This window comes from Panulirus ornatus, chromosome 46 (genome assembly GCF_036320965.1).
Source record: "Panulirus ornatus isolate Po-2019 chromosome 46, ASM3632096v1, whole genome shotgun sequence".
Taxonomy (NCBI): Eukaryota; Metazoa; Arthropoda; class Malacostraca; order Decapoda; family Palinuridae; genus Panulirus; species Panulirus ornatus.
The window spans coordinates 35,660,843-35,673,342 of NC_092269.1; the positions used below are offsets into that span (position 1 = coordinate 35,660,843).

Genomic DNA, 12,500 nt, shown 5'->3' on the forward strand with positions numbered 1-12,500 from the left:
GGCTCGACACGAGTACCTACCACGAGATTTTGCCCTGGGGCAGGGCTTAGAGAGAGAGAGAGAGAGAGAGAGAGAGAGAGAGAGAGAGAGAGAGAGAGAGAGAGAGAGAGAGGAATGTCTGTGGTGAAGGCGTGGCAGCAGGTGGTGTGGCACGTGAGCCTGGAGCGAGACTCCCAGCTGATGGGGGATGTGGGATGGGGTTCCCTGGCTACGGAGGCTTGAGTGAGGAGAGCTTGGCTGCCACTAACGCCTACTCTTTTGACTCACACCGGCTGACACTGTCACAGAGAGAGAGAGAGAGAGAGAGAGAGAGAGAGAGAGAGAGAGAGAGAGAGAGAGAGAGAGCTCAGTAAGGGGTTACCTCCCTGGCGGTAGGATTTTCCTGAAGGAGGCGGTAGGAATTTCCTGAATGGCGATGCCGAACTGCCGTGGACGTTGTAAAGGTCCGGCACATGTGAAGGGTCGCCCAAGGAACTACCGGCCGATGGCGGTTCAAAAGAGAATCTGTCGAAGTCATCATGTCTGAGGATGGCGGGAGTCGAGGTCGATGGTGTAGGAGGGAGGAGGAGGAGGAGGCATACCTGGCCGATGAATGGTTGACTCAGTCAAATAGGGGACGAGGAGGGAAGGTCAGGGTGATGTGTGGCGGCTGTGTCTGAGGAGGCAGGAGGAAGGGGACGTGGGGTCTGAGGCGTGTCGCCGTGGGGTCTGGTGAATGGTAGGAGCAAGATGGAGGTAGGTCAGTGAGGAGGCAGTGAGGGACAGGTTACAGGAAGGCAGAGTACCGACTAGTGAGGACTGAAGTGGGGCAGACGTGCTGTATGTTGGGGCAAGGCAGTAGCAAGCTCGGCGCAGGCCAGAGATGTGGCAGAAGCAAGATCGGGGGCAGGTCTTGGGCAAGACTGATGATGCGAGGTAGAGCCAAATCTGGGGCAAGGCAGAAGCAAGGAAAGGAAGGGTCATGCGCAAGGCAGGTGCTAGTGAGAGGTGTGGGTGTTAGGCAGACGCTGGGCAACGCAGAGACAAAAGTCAGTTTCTTAGGCAAGCAGTACGCGGGTTGAGGCGGGTGTGTGCCAGTGGGGGTAATGCAGTAGAGGGGGGGTAGGAGCGGGGGTATTTTTACTCCTAGCCATGTAGTGGTGGGGGAGGATGGGATCCCTTCCCTCATGGCTCCTCACTGTCGCCTGCGGACGGACGCTGGCTCACATGACACGCTCCTCTCACACTCTGGTAGGCTTCTCTTTATCCCCCTAGTCAACAAGGGGTGGGCATTGTGCCTTATGCCTAACTCTCTTTTGGGCTTCCTGACCAACAACAGCTCCACAGATTTTCACACATAATCTCCTTTTTTTACCTCTTACCCTCGTCTTTATGAAGGAGACTCTGCGCCCTTCCTCCTCATCTCGGTTGATGGCTCCTCACGGTACCTGCACAGCACGTAAGACCCAGGTGGTTCCGGCCACCCTCTTGAGACTCGTGGACTGTTAACCGTAAACCCGAGCTTTCCTGTAGGACGCTCATTGCATCACGGTACTCCGCTGGCCGCTGTTGAGTTCATCATCCGACCTCCAGTTCGTATGAGCAATACCTAGTGTGGGTTTTTATGTGTAATCTTTCAGTCAGTTTCAGTTTCGATACTTTATTCCGTGATAGAGGAACGGAAACCTAGTGCTGTCACCCAGTTCCTTCGTGAAGTCTTCGTTGCTGTAGCTTGTGTACTTATGTCGTGATTGGGTCGAGTGGATGAAGCTTCGATCTAGATATTGTCAAGTTGAGGAGAGCTACCGAAGGTGTGGATGGAAGAAGAGAGGGAGATAGGAAGAATGTCTGATGATGAATGGAGTGAATGGATGACTGTGTTTATGAGTTCTTGAATGAGTATCTCCGCAAAGTTTGAACGTTCCTCGCGACTCTACGAGACAGAACCTCTCCAAAATACTGAACTGACAAAAGAATGAGACAGTAAGATTGATAGTTGACTGATACAAGAACGAGATATAAGAATGACTAAGTAAGAGTGATAGTTGACTGATACAAGAACGAGATATAAGAATGACTATTGACTGATAGAAGAATGAGACATAAGAATGACTGTGGACTGACGATAGAACGAGTTGGTGTAATCATTCACACGGCACAGGTGGACGATCCACGGTGGACAATATCGTACCGAATCTGCCAGCAACGAGATGTACGTAGGAAGGATCTGTTGCGCAGAGTAATAGCAAGATTAGCGTACCGCGCACCCGAGCAGCCGGGAGAGTAATGGAAGGAGATTGTAATGCTTAATCTAGCAGCTGGGGTGATGCATGGCGGGAAACCTTCTCAGATTCTTTCAAGAGAGTTATGGACTTGGTTTATGGGGCAGTTCATGTCAGAGGGTTTGCGGCGGGCGTCTAGCGTGAAGTATCTGCTCTTATTTTGCCGGCAGTGTGTGTGTGTGTGTGTGTGTGTGTGTGTGTGTGTGTGTAGTTGTGCTTGCTCATTCCAGTCGCTTCTGGCAGTACACCATCAAGTCTTGTGTGCCAGTCTCAAGCTCTGGCGGCCTCCTCCCCCTTGTCAGTTATTGTGTTCCAGTCTGGATCTCTGATGTTCCAGCGTGTGACACTCTGATGTTCCCTCGTGTGACACTCTGATGTTCCAGCGTGTGACACTCTGATGTTTCAGCGTGTGACACTCTGATGTTCCAGCGTGTGACACTCTGATGTTCCAGCGTGTGGCACTCTGATGTTCCAGCGTGTGGCACTCTGATGTTCCAGCGTGTGGCACTCTGATGTTCCAGGGTGTGACACTCTAATGTTCCAGCGTGTGACACTCTGATGTTCCAGCGTGTGACACTCTGATGTTCCAGCGTGTGACACTGTTGGTCTGACCTGTGGCGTCACGGGTCACACCAGACTGTACTGCTTCGTTGCCTCTTAATCTCTAGCACTATCTTGCTTCCACCTATGACACACACACACACACACACACACACACACACACACACACACACACACACACACACACACACACACACACACACACACACACTTACACGCACACACTTACACGCACACACTTACACGCACACACTTACACGCACACACTTACACACACACACACACACACACACACACACACACACACACACGGTCCCATGGTGTAATGGTTAGCACTTTGGACTCTGGATCCAAAAATCCGAGTTCGAGTCTCGGTGGGACCTTTTCGCTTCTTATGGGCCTGTGTGATGTATCGTTTAGCGTTGCTGACCATGAGTCAAGCACCGGGGGAGGGCCCTCGCCGCCCTGGGATCGGGCCCGCATGGGTCGCCTCACGTGAAGAAGCACAAAGAGCGAATAGAGAAGGTCCAAAGGAGGGCAGCAAAAGACGGTACCTGAATTAAGACAGCCGAGAAGAGCCACAGGGAAAAACCAGGAGGCCATGATCGTACCATCCGTGGAGAGAAGAGTAAGGGGTGATCTGATCACAACCATTTTGTTTCTTAAGCCATCCCGCTGACGTAGGGAGATGCAGGGGGAAATAGAGTAACCAGAGATCAAAGATTGAAATTAGACGAGAAACACGTCAGGATTGGTTGAAAGGCATAAACTTGCTTACGAGACAATGTGGACGACACCACCAGACGTACAGGCGTGTTAAAAAAAAAAAGGTCGTATGATAGTGAGTGGAAGTTTAAAAGAGATTGGGGCCCCACGGGCGTAGGGGTCCTTCCCCTTGTAATACAAATAGGTGATTACACACACACACACACACACAGACACACACACACACACAAGCCTGAGGCTGGAGACCTCACCAGGTCGACGACACTCGGCAACTGAGGGCGTGCCACGGCTGGCACTGGTGCCCACATTCTTGGTGAAGCTGTGCCTTGTATGGCCCATTAATTACCAGCGGAGGCCTGGGGGCTCGGCCCGCCCGCCCGCCCGCCACGGGTGTCAAAGCTGAGGTTTCTTGTGTGTACACCGCGGCTGTACGGCAACTGTCTTGAGTTTACCAGGTAAATCTTTTCTCTCTCTCTCTCTCTCTCTCTCTCTCTCTCTCTCTCTCTCTCTCTCTCTCTCTCTCTCTCTCTCTCTCTCTCTCTCTCTCGAGAATGTGTGGTGATGGTGTCAGTCGAGGTAGATTGTTTTCGTAAAGGAAAGGTCTATTTTTTTGTCTCTCCCTCCCTCCCTCACTCTTAAGACGGACGTGCTTGTTATTGATCGTAAGAATGTGCGAGTTTTTTTTCCTTTAGCGTCTTGAGAGTTGAACGCCCCACGCCTTCTCTCCCCTCCCCCACCCCGCGGGCGTGTGTGTGTGTGTGTGTGTGTGTGTGTGTGTGTGTTATGTGCCTTCCCTGCGGGGAAGACTTCGTCAGAGTCACTGGAGCGGGAGGGAGTGGCTCACACTTGAGGTACGGGCGTACTCCTTGCTGCCTGTGCGCGTGTGTGGTGTGGTACTAGAGTGTGAGGGAGGGGAAGGGCGTCCCCAGAGCCCGTGACCCAACACTGCAGACCTCCTCCTCACACGGTGCACCTGGTGCTGGCGTCGGGGGGGGGCGGCTCTCTCTCTCTCTCTCTCTCTCTCTCTCTCTCTCTCTCTCCCGGGCGGCACTGGTGGGTTGGAGGACTCGTCGGCTTTGGCGCAGTTTATCGGCGTGAATCACCGTCGGTCGTATCCTCAGGAGGGAAGAAAATTGACTCCACCGCCTCCCCGCACCTTCCCAACTCCCTCCTCCCACTCCCCGGATTCCTACCTCCCTCCTTGTTTCCTATCCTCCCCACTCCCCTCTCCTTTCTCTCCCTCCACTACCCTGTCTTCCCCTACTCACCTGCCTCATTCCTTCCTTCCACCTCCCCATTCCCCTTGCCTCCTGCCCCGTCTCCCTATTCCTCCTCCCTACTCCCTTCCCTCCTGCCTCTCCATCGTCCCTCTCCCTCCCCTCCCTTCCTCCCTCTAGCTCCCCACCCCCTGCCCCTGCCTGATAAACTCGCTGTCTTCCATATCGTTTTTGGATATAACACTGTCAGTTTTATTACTGTGGGAGAAGGATGGCCGAGTGGAGGGCTGTCCTGTCCTCCACACACTGTGTCGGGGGGTGGAAGTGCTCACGTCCGTGTGGGGGGGACGTGTAGAGAGAGAGAGGCACGTCCTCATGCTTTGGACGGGTTTAGGTGACGTGGTGAGGTTTTAAGTGGGTTTAGGTGACGTGGTGAGGTTTTAAATGGGTTTAGGTGACGTGGTGAGGTTTTGAGTGGGTTTAGGTGACGTGGTGAGGTTTTAAGTGGGTTTAGGTGACGTGGTGAGGTTTTGAGTGGGTTTAGGTGACGTGGTGAGGTTTTAAGTGGGTTTAGGTGACGTGGTGAGGTTTTAAGTGGGTTTAGGTGACGTGGTGAGGTTTTAAGTGGGTTTAGGTGACGTGGTGAGGTTTTGAGTGGGTTTAGGTGACGTGGTGAGGTTTTAAGTGGGTTTAGGTGACGTGGTGAGGTTTTAAGTGGGTTTAGGTGACGTGGTGAGGTTTTGAGTGGGTTTAGGTGACGTGGTGAGGTTTTAAGTGGGTTTAGGTGACGTGGTGAGGTTTTAAGTGGGTTTAGGTGACGTGGTGAGGTTTTAAGTGGGTTTAGGTGACGTGGTGAGGTTTTAAGTGGGTTTAGGTGACGTGGTGAGGTTTTAAGTGGGTTTAGGTGACGTGGTGAGGTTTTAAGTGGGTTTAGGTGACGTGGTGAGGTTTTAAGTGGGTTTAGGTGACGTGGTGAGGTTTTAAGTGGGTTTAGGTGACGTGGTGAGGTTTTAAGTGGGTTTAGGTGACGTGGTGAGGTTTTAAGTGGGTTTAGGTGACGTGGTGAGGTTTTAAGTGGGTTTAGGTGACGTGGTGAGGTTTTAAGTGGGTTTAGGTGACGTGGTGAGGTTTTAAGTGGGTTTAGGTGACGTGGTGAGGTTTTAAGTGGGTTTAGGTGACGTGGTGAGGTTTTAAGTGGGTTTAGGTGACGTGGTGAGGTTTTAAGTGGGTTTAGGTGACGTGGTGAGGTTTTAAGTGGGTTTAGGTGACGTGGTGAGGTTTTAAGTGGGTTTAGGTGACGTGGTGAGGTTTTAAGTGGGTTTAGGTGACGTGGTGAGGTTTTAAGTGGGTTTAGGTGACGTGGTGAGGTTTTAAGTGGGTTTAGGTGACGTGGTGAGGTTTTAAGTGGGTTTAGGTGACGTGGTGAGGTTTTAAGTGGGTTTAGGTGACGTGGTGAGGTTTTAAGTGGGTTTAGGTGACGTGGTGAGGTTTTAAGTGGGTTTAGGTGACGTGGTGAGGTTTTAAGTGGGTTTAGGTGACGTGGTGAGGTTTTAAGTGGGTTTAGGTGACGTGGTGAGGTTTTAAGTGGGTTTAGGTGACGTGGTGAGGTTTTAAGTGGGTTTAGGTGACGTGGTGAGGTTTTAAGTGGGTTTAGGTGACGTGGTGAGGTTTTAAGTGGGTTTAGGTGACGTGGTGAGGTTTTAAGTGGGTTTAGGTGACGTGGTGAGGTTTTAAGTGGGTTTAGGTGACGTGGTGAGGTTTTAAGTGGGTTTAGGTGACGTGGTGAGGTTTTAAGTGGGTTTAGGTGACGTGGTGAGGTTTTAAGTGGGTTTAGGTGACGTGGTGAGGTTTTAAGTGGGTTTAGGTGACGTGGTGAGGTTTTAAGTGGGTTTAGGTGACGTGGTGAGGTTTTAAGTGGGTTTAGGTGACGTGGTGAGGTTTTAAGTGGGTTTAGGTGACGTGGTGAGGTTTTAAGTGGGTTTAGGTGACGTGGTGAGGTTTTAAGTGGGTTTAGGTGACGTGGTGAGGTTTTAAGTGGGTTTAGGTGACGTGGTGAGGTTTTAAGTGGGTTTAGGTGACGTGGTGAGGTTTTAAGTGGGTTTAGGTGACGTGGTGAGGTTTTAAGTGGGTTTAGGTGACGTGGTGAGGTTTTAAGTGGGTTTAGGTGACGTGGTGAGGTTTTAAGTGGGTTTAGGTGACGTGGTGAGGTTTTAAGTGGGTTTAGGTGACGTGGTGAGGTTTTAAGTGGGTTTAGGTGACGTGGTGAGGTTTTAAGTGGGTTTAGGTGACGTGGTGAGGTTTTAAGTGGGTTTAGGTGACGTGGTGAGGTTTTAAGTGGGTTTAGGTGACGTGGTGAGGTTTTAAGTGGGTTTAGGTGACGTGGTGAGGTTTTAAGTGGGTTTAGGTGACGTGGTGAGGTTTTAAGTGGGTTTAGGTGACGTGGTGAGGTTTTAAGTGGGTTTAGGTGACGTGGTGAGGTTTTAAGTGGGTTTAGGTGACGTGGTGAGGTTTTAAGTGGGTTTAGGTGACGTGGTGAGGTTTTAAGTGGGTTTAGGTGACGTGGTGAGGTTTTAAGTGGGTTTAGGTGACGTGGTGAGGTTTTAAGTGGGTTTAGGTGACGTGGTGAGGTTTTAAGTGGGTTTAGGTGACGTGGTGAGGTTTTAAGTGGGTTTAGGTGACGTGGTGAGGTTTTAAGTGGGTTTAGGTGACGTGGTGAGGTTTTAAGTGGGTTTAGGTGACGTGGTGAGGTTTTAAGTGGGTTTAGGTGACGTGGTGAGGTTTTAAGTGGGTTTAGGTGACGTGGTGAGGTTTTAAGTGGGTTTAGGTGACGTGGTGAGGTTTTAAGTGGGTTTAGGTGACGTGGTGAGGTTTTAAGTGGGTTTAGGTGACGTGGTGAGGTTTTAAGTGGGTTTAGGTGACGTGGTGAGGTTTTAAGTGGGTTTAGGTGACGTGGTGAGGTTTTAAGTGGGTTTAGGTGACGTGGTGAGGTTTTAAGTGGGTTTAGGTGACGTGGTGAGGTTTTAAGTGGGTTTAGGTGACGTGGTGAGGTTTTAAGTGGGTTTAGGTGACGTGGTGAGGTTTTAAGTGGGTTTAGGTGACGTGGTGAGGTTTTAAGTGGGTTTAGGTGACGTGGTGAGGTTTTAAGTGGGTTTAGGTGACGTGGTGAGGTTTTAAGTGGGTTTAGGTGACGTGGTGAGGTTTTAAGTGGGTTTAGGTGACGTGGTGAGGTTTTAAGTGGGTTTAGGTGACGTGGTGAGGTTTTAAGTGGGTTTAGGTGACGTGGTGAGGTTTTAAGTGGGTTTAGGTGACGTGGTGAGGTTTTAAGTGGGTTTAGGTGACGTGGTGAGGTTTTAAGTGGGTTTAGGTGACGTGGTGAGGTTTTAAGTGGGTTTAGGTGACGTGGTGAGGTTTTAAGTGGGTTTAGGTGACGTGGTGAGGTTTTAAGTGGGTTTAGGTGACGTGGTGAGGTTTTAAGTGGGTTTAGGTGACGTGGTGAGGTTTTAAGTGGGTTTAGGTGACGTGGTGAGGTTTTAAGTGGGTTTAGGTGACGTGGTGAGGTTTTAAGTGGGTTTAGGTGACGTGGTGAGGTTTTAAGTGGGTTTAGGTGACGTGGTGAGGTTTTAAGTGGGTTTAGGTGACGTGGTGAGGTTTTAAGTGGGTTTAGGTGACGTGGTGAGGTTTTAAGTGGGTTTAGGTGACGTGGTGAGGTTTTAAGTGGGTTTAGGTGACGTGGTGAGGTTTTAAGTGGGTTTAGGTGACGTGGTGAGGTTTTAAGTGGGTTTAGGTGACGTGGTGAGGTTTTAAGTGGGTTTAGGTGACGTGGTGAGGTTTTAAGTGGGTTTAGGTGACGTGGTGAGGTTTTAAGTGGGTTTAGGTGACGTGGTGAGGTTTTAAGTGGGTTTAGGTGACGTGGTGAGGTTTTAAGTGGGTTTAGGTGACGTGGTGAGGTTTTAAGTGGGTTTAGGTGACGTGGTGAGGTTTTAAGTGGGTTTAGGTGACGTGGTGAGGTTTTAAGTGGGTTTAGGTGACGTGGTGAGGTTTTAAGTGGGTTTAGGTGACGTGGTGAGGTTTTAAGTGGGTTTAGGTGACGTGGTGAGGTTTTAAGTGGGTTTAGGTGACGTGGTGAGGTTTTAAGTGGGTTTAGGTGACGTGGTGAGGTTTTAAGTGGGTTTAGGTGACGTGGTGAGGTTTTAAGTGGGTTTAGGTGACGTGGTGAGGTTTTAAGTGGGTTTAGGTGACGTGGTGAGGTTTTAAGTGGGTTTAGGTGACGTGGTGAGGTTTTAAGTGGGTTTAGGTGACGTGGTGAGGTTTTAAGTGGGTTTAGGTGACGTGGTGAGGTTTTAAGTGGGTTTAGGTGACGTGGTGAGGTTTTAAGTGGGTTTAGGTGACGTGGTGAGGTTTTAAGTGGGTTTAGGTGACGTGGTGAGGTTTTAAGTGGGTTTAGGTGACGTGGTGAGGTTTTAAGTGGGTTTAGGTGACGTGGTGAGGTTTTAAGTGGGTTTAGGTGACGTGGTGAGGTTTTAAGTGGGTTTAGGTGACGTGGTGAGGTTTTAAGTGGGTTTAGGTGACGTGGTGAGGTTTTAAGTGGGTTTAGGTGACGTGGTGAGGTTTTAAGTGGGTTTAGGTGACGTGGTGAGGTTTTAAGTGGGTTTAGGTGACGTGGTGAGGTTTTAAGTGGGTTTAGGTGACGTGGTGAGGTTTTAAGTGGGTTTAGGTGACGTGGTGAGGTTTTAAGTGGGTTTAGGTGACGTGGTGAGGTTTTAAGTGGGTTTAGGTGACGTGGTGAGGTTTTAAGTGGGTTTAGGTGACGTGGTGAGGTTTTAAGTGGGTTTAGGTGACGTGGTGAGGTTTTAAGTGGGTTTAGGTGACGTGGTGAGGGTTTAGTAGTATCTAACTGTACGTTGGTGTTTGTGTATGTTGACAGAGAGCGTTTTGAGCACGGAAGGGGAGATGAGACCCCCCTCCCCACTCGTGTGCCCTCCCAAGCACGCCCCAGACTCCTCCCCAGCACTCATCCTCGCCTCCCTGGACAAGAGCATCCTCCAGGTATGTGTCTATTTGCCCGTGAAGGGATGGAAGTCCACGTTCCTTAATTTGCCTGATTGCCTGATGCATTTTCTGTCAGGAAGTAAGAGATAAATGGATAGGAGGGGAGAGGGGAAAAAAAAAGGTAGGGGATCTTAAACACTATGCATTGTCGGCTTGGTTAAATTGCTGCTTTGTGACATGTCAGTGAAAGTGAGGGATATGTGGCTCTGTAAGTGAGTGTCGTGTTCTCTGACCAGTCTTCGTGGCTCCTTCATATGGAGCTGAGGTTTTCTCGTTTATTTCACTTGCTCTCTCGTATCTCTCATTCTTGAGTCGTACACACCCGTGAGGATCTCTTATTATATGACACTCACTGTTATGAACGGCTTGTGACCACCATGTCATCGTTACCACGTCTCCACGGTCTCTTGCAACACGTCCTCCGCTGAGGCTATTCACAGGTAAGAGTTATAAAGCGTGCGGACGGCGGGTTCGCTTCGTGGTGGATCGTTCCAGGTTTGTTTGTGGTGTTTCTGCAGTTGCAGGCTTGGCCTCCCTCCCCATCGCTGGCCAGCATAGCGCCACTTACCACCTTTCTTTCAACATCCCTCACACCCTCACCCCTCGGGGAGCGGCACTCGATCAGTGATGCACCTCTATATCCAACATACAGCATAGATCCCCCTCCTCCAAAAGTGCACTCCAAACACTCACTCCAACTAGAAGTATCCCTCTAAAGTCACCTTCCAGGACCCACACTCACACTGCAGCGACGACGACCCCTTCAGACAGCCTCACAAAACTCCAAGGCCCACTACGTCCAGAACAGCCAAATTTTTCGAGCCTCGCTTCGAGATCCCCACGCTGGTCGTATTTTTAGCACCATCGCCTTCAGAGTCATACTCCCCTGAGGCACGCCGGAAAAGTTTAGGCTCCTCTCAGATGGCCACAGGAGCTACCCTTCATAGTCTCTTCGAATCCCCTTGAGAGGTACTTCCGGAGGGAGGATCCATCCGGTCGCGGCCGCTGAGTGACGCCCTTCGTGAGGCATACCCGAGAGAGGTGGAGACCCTCCTTCTCAAAGCCTCTCCTTTTGAGTCATCCCGTTGATTGATACCACTGACATGCTCTCCTATCCTCCTTTACCACCTGATACAGAAACCCGCACTTTGTTCTCTTAACCTAGTACCACCGGATATAGAAACCCGCCCTTGTGCTCTTAACCTTGCACCTATTCTCTTAACCTAGAAGTTCATTCTCGTGACAACCTGGCAGTTCATTCTCGTGACCGAGCACGGTTCCCTTAACTTAGCACCACTATCATGATCAAACACCACTCTCTTAGTCAGGCTCTACCACTCTCTAAATTAACCCTCCCCCCACACTTAACTCGCGGCAGCTGTCACAGCTGAGACCCCTTGCTTGCACGCTCCCGTGTGGCCTATTAAACGACCATCAGTTGACGAACCAAAGGGGAAACGGCGTCGTCTTGAGACAGGAACCCGTGCCTGGCGGATTAAACTGAACGGCGCGGCACGAACGACCTCCCAAGTTCACGCTAGAGGGATGGCTATACCTTGGGAGGGGAGGTTCAGTCGAAGTGAGATGGAGTCGAGGCAAAGTTGAGGTGAGGCTCGGGGCTGACGTAGGGCAGCTTCTTCCATGGCAAGATAAGCAGGGTTAAGTAAGATGAATGCGTTTTGCGCGAAGTGAATCTGTACTAAGTTGGGGCGAAATTCCCACTACGTTGATTAACAAAGTTATGCCTTATGAGGTCAGCCAGATGGATTGCGAGTTCGGGCTTCGAGGGCCGCTGTGATGACTTAAGACGCCTTGAATTTTCCAGTAGGTTCTCGTCTAGAAGACTCCGCGATGATGGCCATTATCGCCATCATCGCTATGAACGATGCTCATCATCACTATCACTGGCGGTGGGCGGCATTACCACAGTCATCACGCTGCATATGCCGTTTGCCGTGCCTTACATTAGGCCGCCAGACGGACGCACGCCCCTCTCCTCTCTCAACGCCCTGTCTGGCCTTGATGATGCTGAGCTTGACGGAGGGCTGGCGAGGGGAGGCGATGAGGTGCTGCTGCTGCTGCCATACCCTCGGGAGTGGCTGGCGGAGCCTCGCGCGGATGAAGACCTGGTTGAGGGGGGTGACAGTAAGAGCCACGTGGGGGAGCGAGAGGATATAAAGGACTTTACCGCGAGAGAAATGACTCATTCACGGGCGTAAGGAATGGCCGCGTGGGCGTAACTGTGTGGCTGAATGTTATGGTTCAAAGGATAACTGGAAAGACTGACGCTAATGTTGCTCTGTGTCGGGTAATAGAATGGCTGGGTTAGGCGCCGCGGCATCACTTATTAACGCTCTCAGAAGACCAGGCTTCTACGGCCAGGGTCACATGGGCTTAGGGGCGGGAAGGAGCAGTGATGCCTTCATCGAGGTCGTTGTATATCCCTCCTTCACCCCATTGTGTGTTTCTGAGCAACATGAAGCACGTGTAACGTGCTACCTGTACTCAAATTACCTTTTTACCTTTGTGATAGGGACGTAACAGGTCGAATTATCGAATGCTTGAGACACAACGTAAGGGTGTGTTCAAAGTATAGAGAGGAGCAGTCGGGTAGTAATGAGTGGAATGGGCTCATGAGTCGTGATGACGGTAGTAATTTACGTCGAGGCTGTATGCCTGCCGCCGC

The 12,500-nt window shown here is 50.8% G+C and overlaps 1 protein-coding gene and 1 non-coding gene across 3 annotated transcripts in view; both read left to right on the forward strand.

Annotated features, from left to right (window-relative positions):
* Positions 1-3,133: 3,133 nt before the first annotated feature.
* Positions 3,134-3,205, forward strand: TRNAQ-CUG (transfer RNA glutamine (anticodon CUG)). Its single transcript has one exon. It is a non-coding gene; the product is annotated as a tRNA-Gln (tRNA).
* Positions 3,206-9,694: 6,489 nt separating this feature from the next.
* Positions 9,695-12,500, forward strand: part of LOC139763231 (dystrophin-like) — a 455,019-nt gene continuing 452,213 nt past the window's right edge. For both annotated transcript variants that reach the window (XM_071689109.1, XM_071689110.1), the window contains exon 1: positions 9,695-9,811. In XM_071689109.1, the coding sequence (XP_071545210.1) occupies positions 9,716-9,811 (96 nt within the window). In that variant the 5' untranslated portion in view covers positions 9,695-9,715. The remainder of the gene's footprint in view (positions 9,812-12,500) is intronic.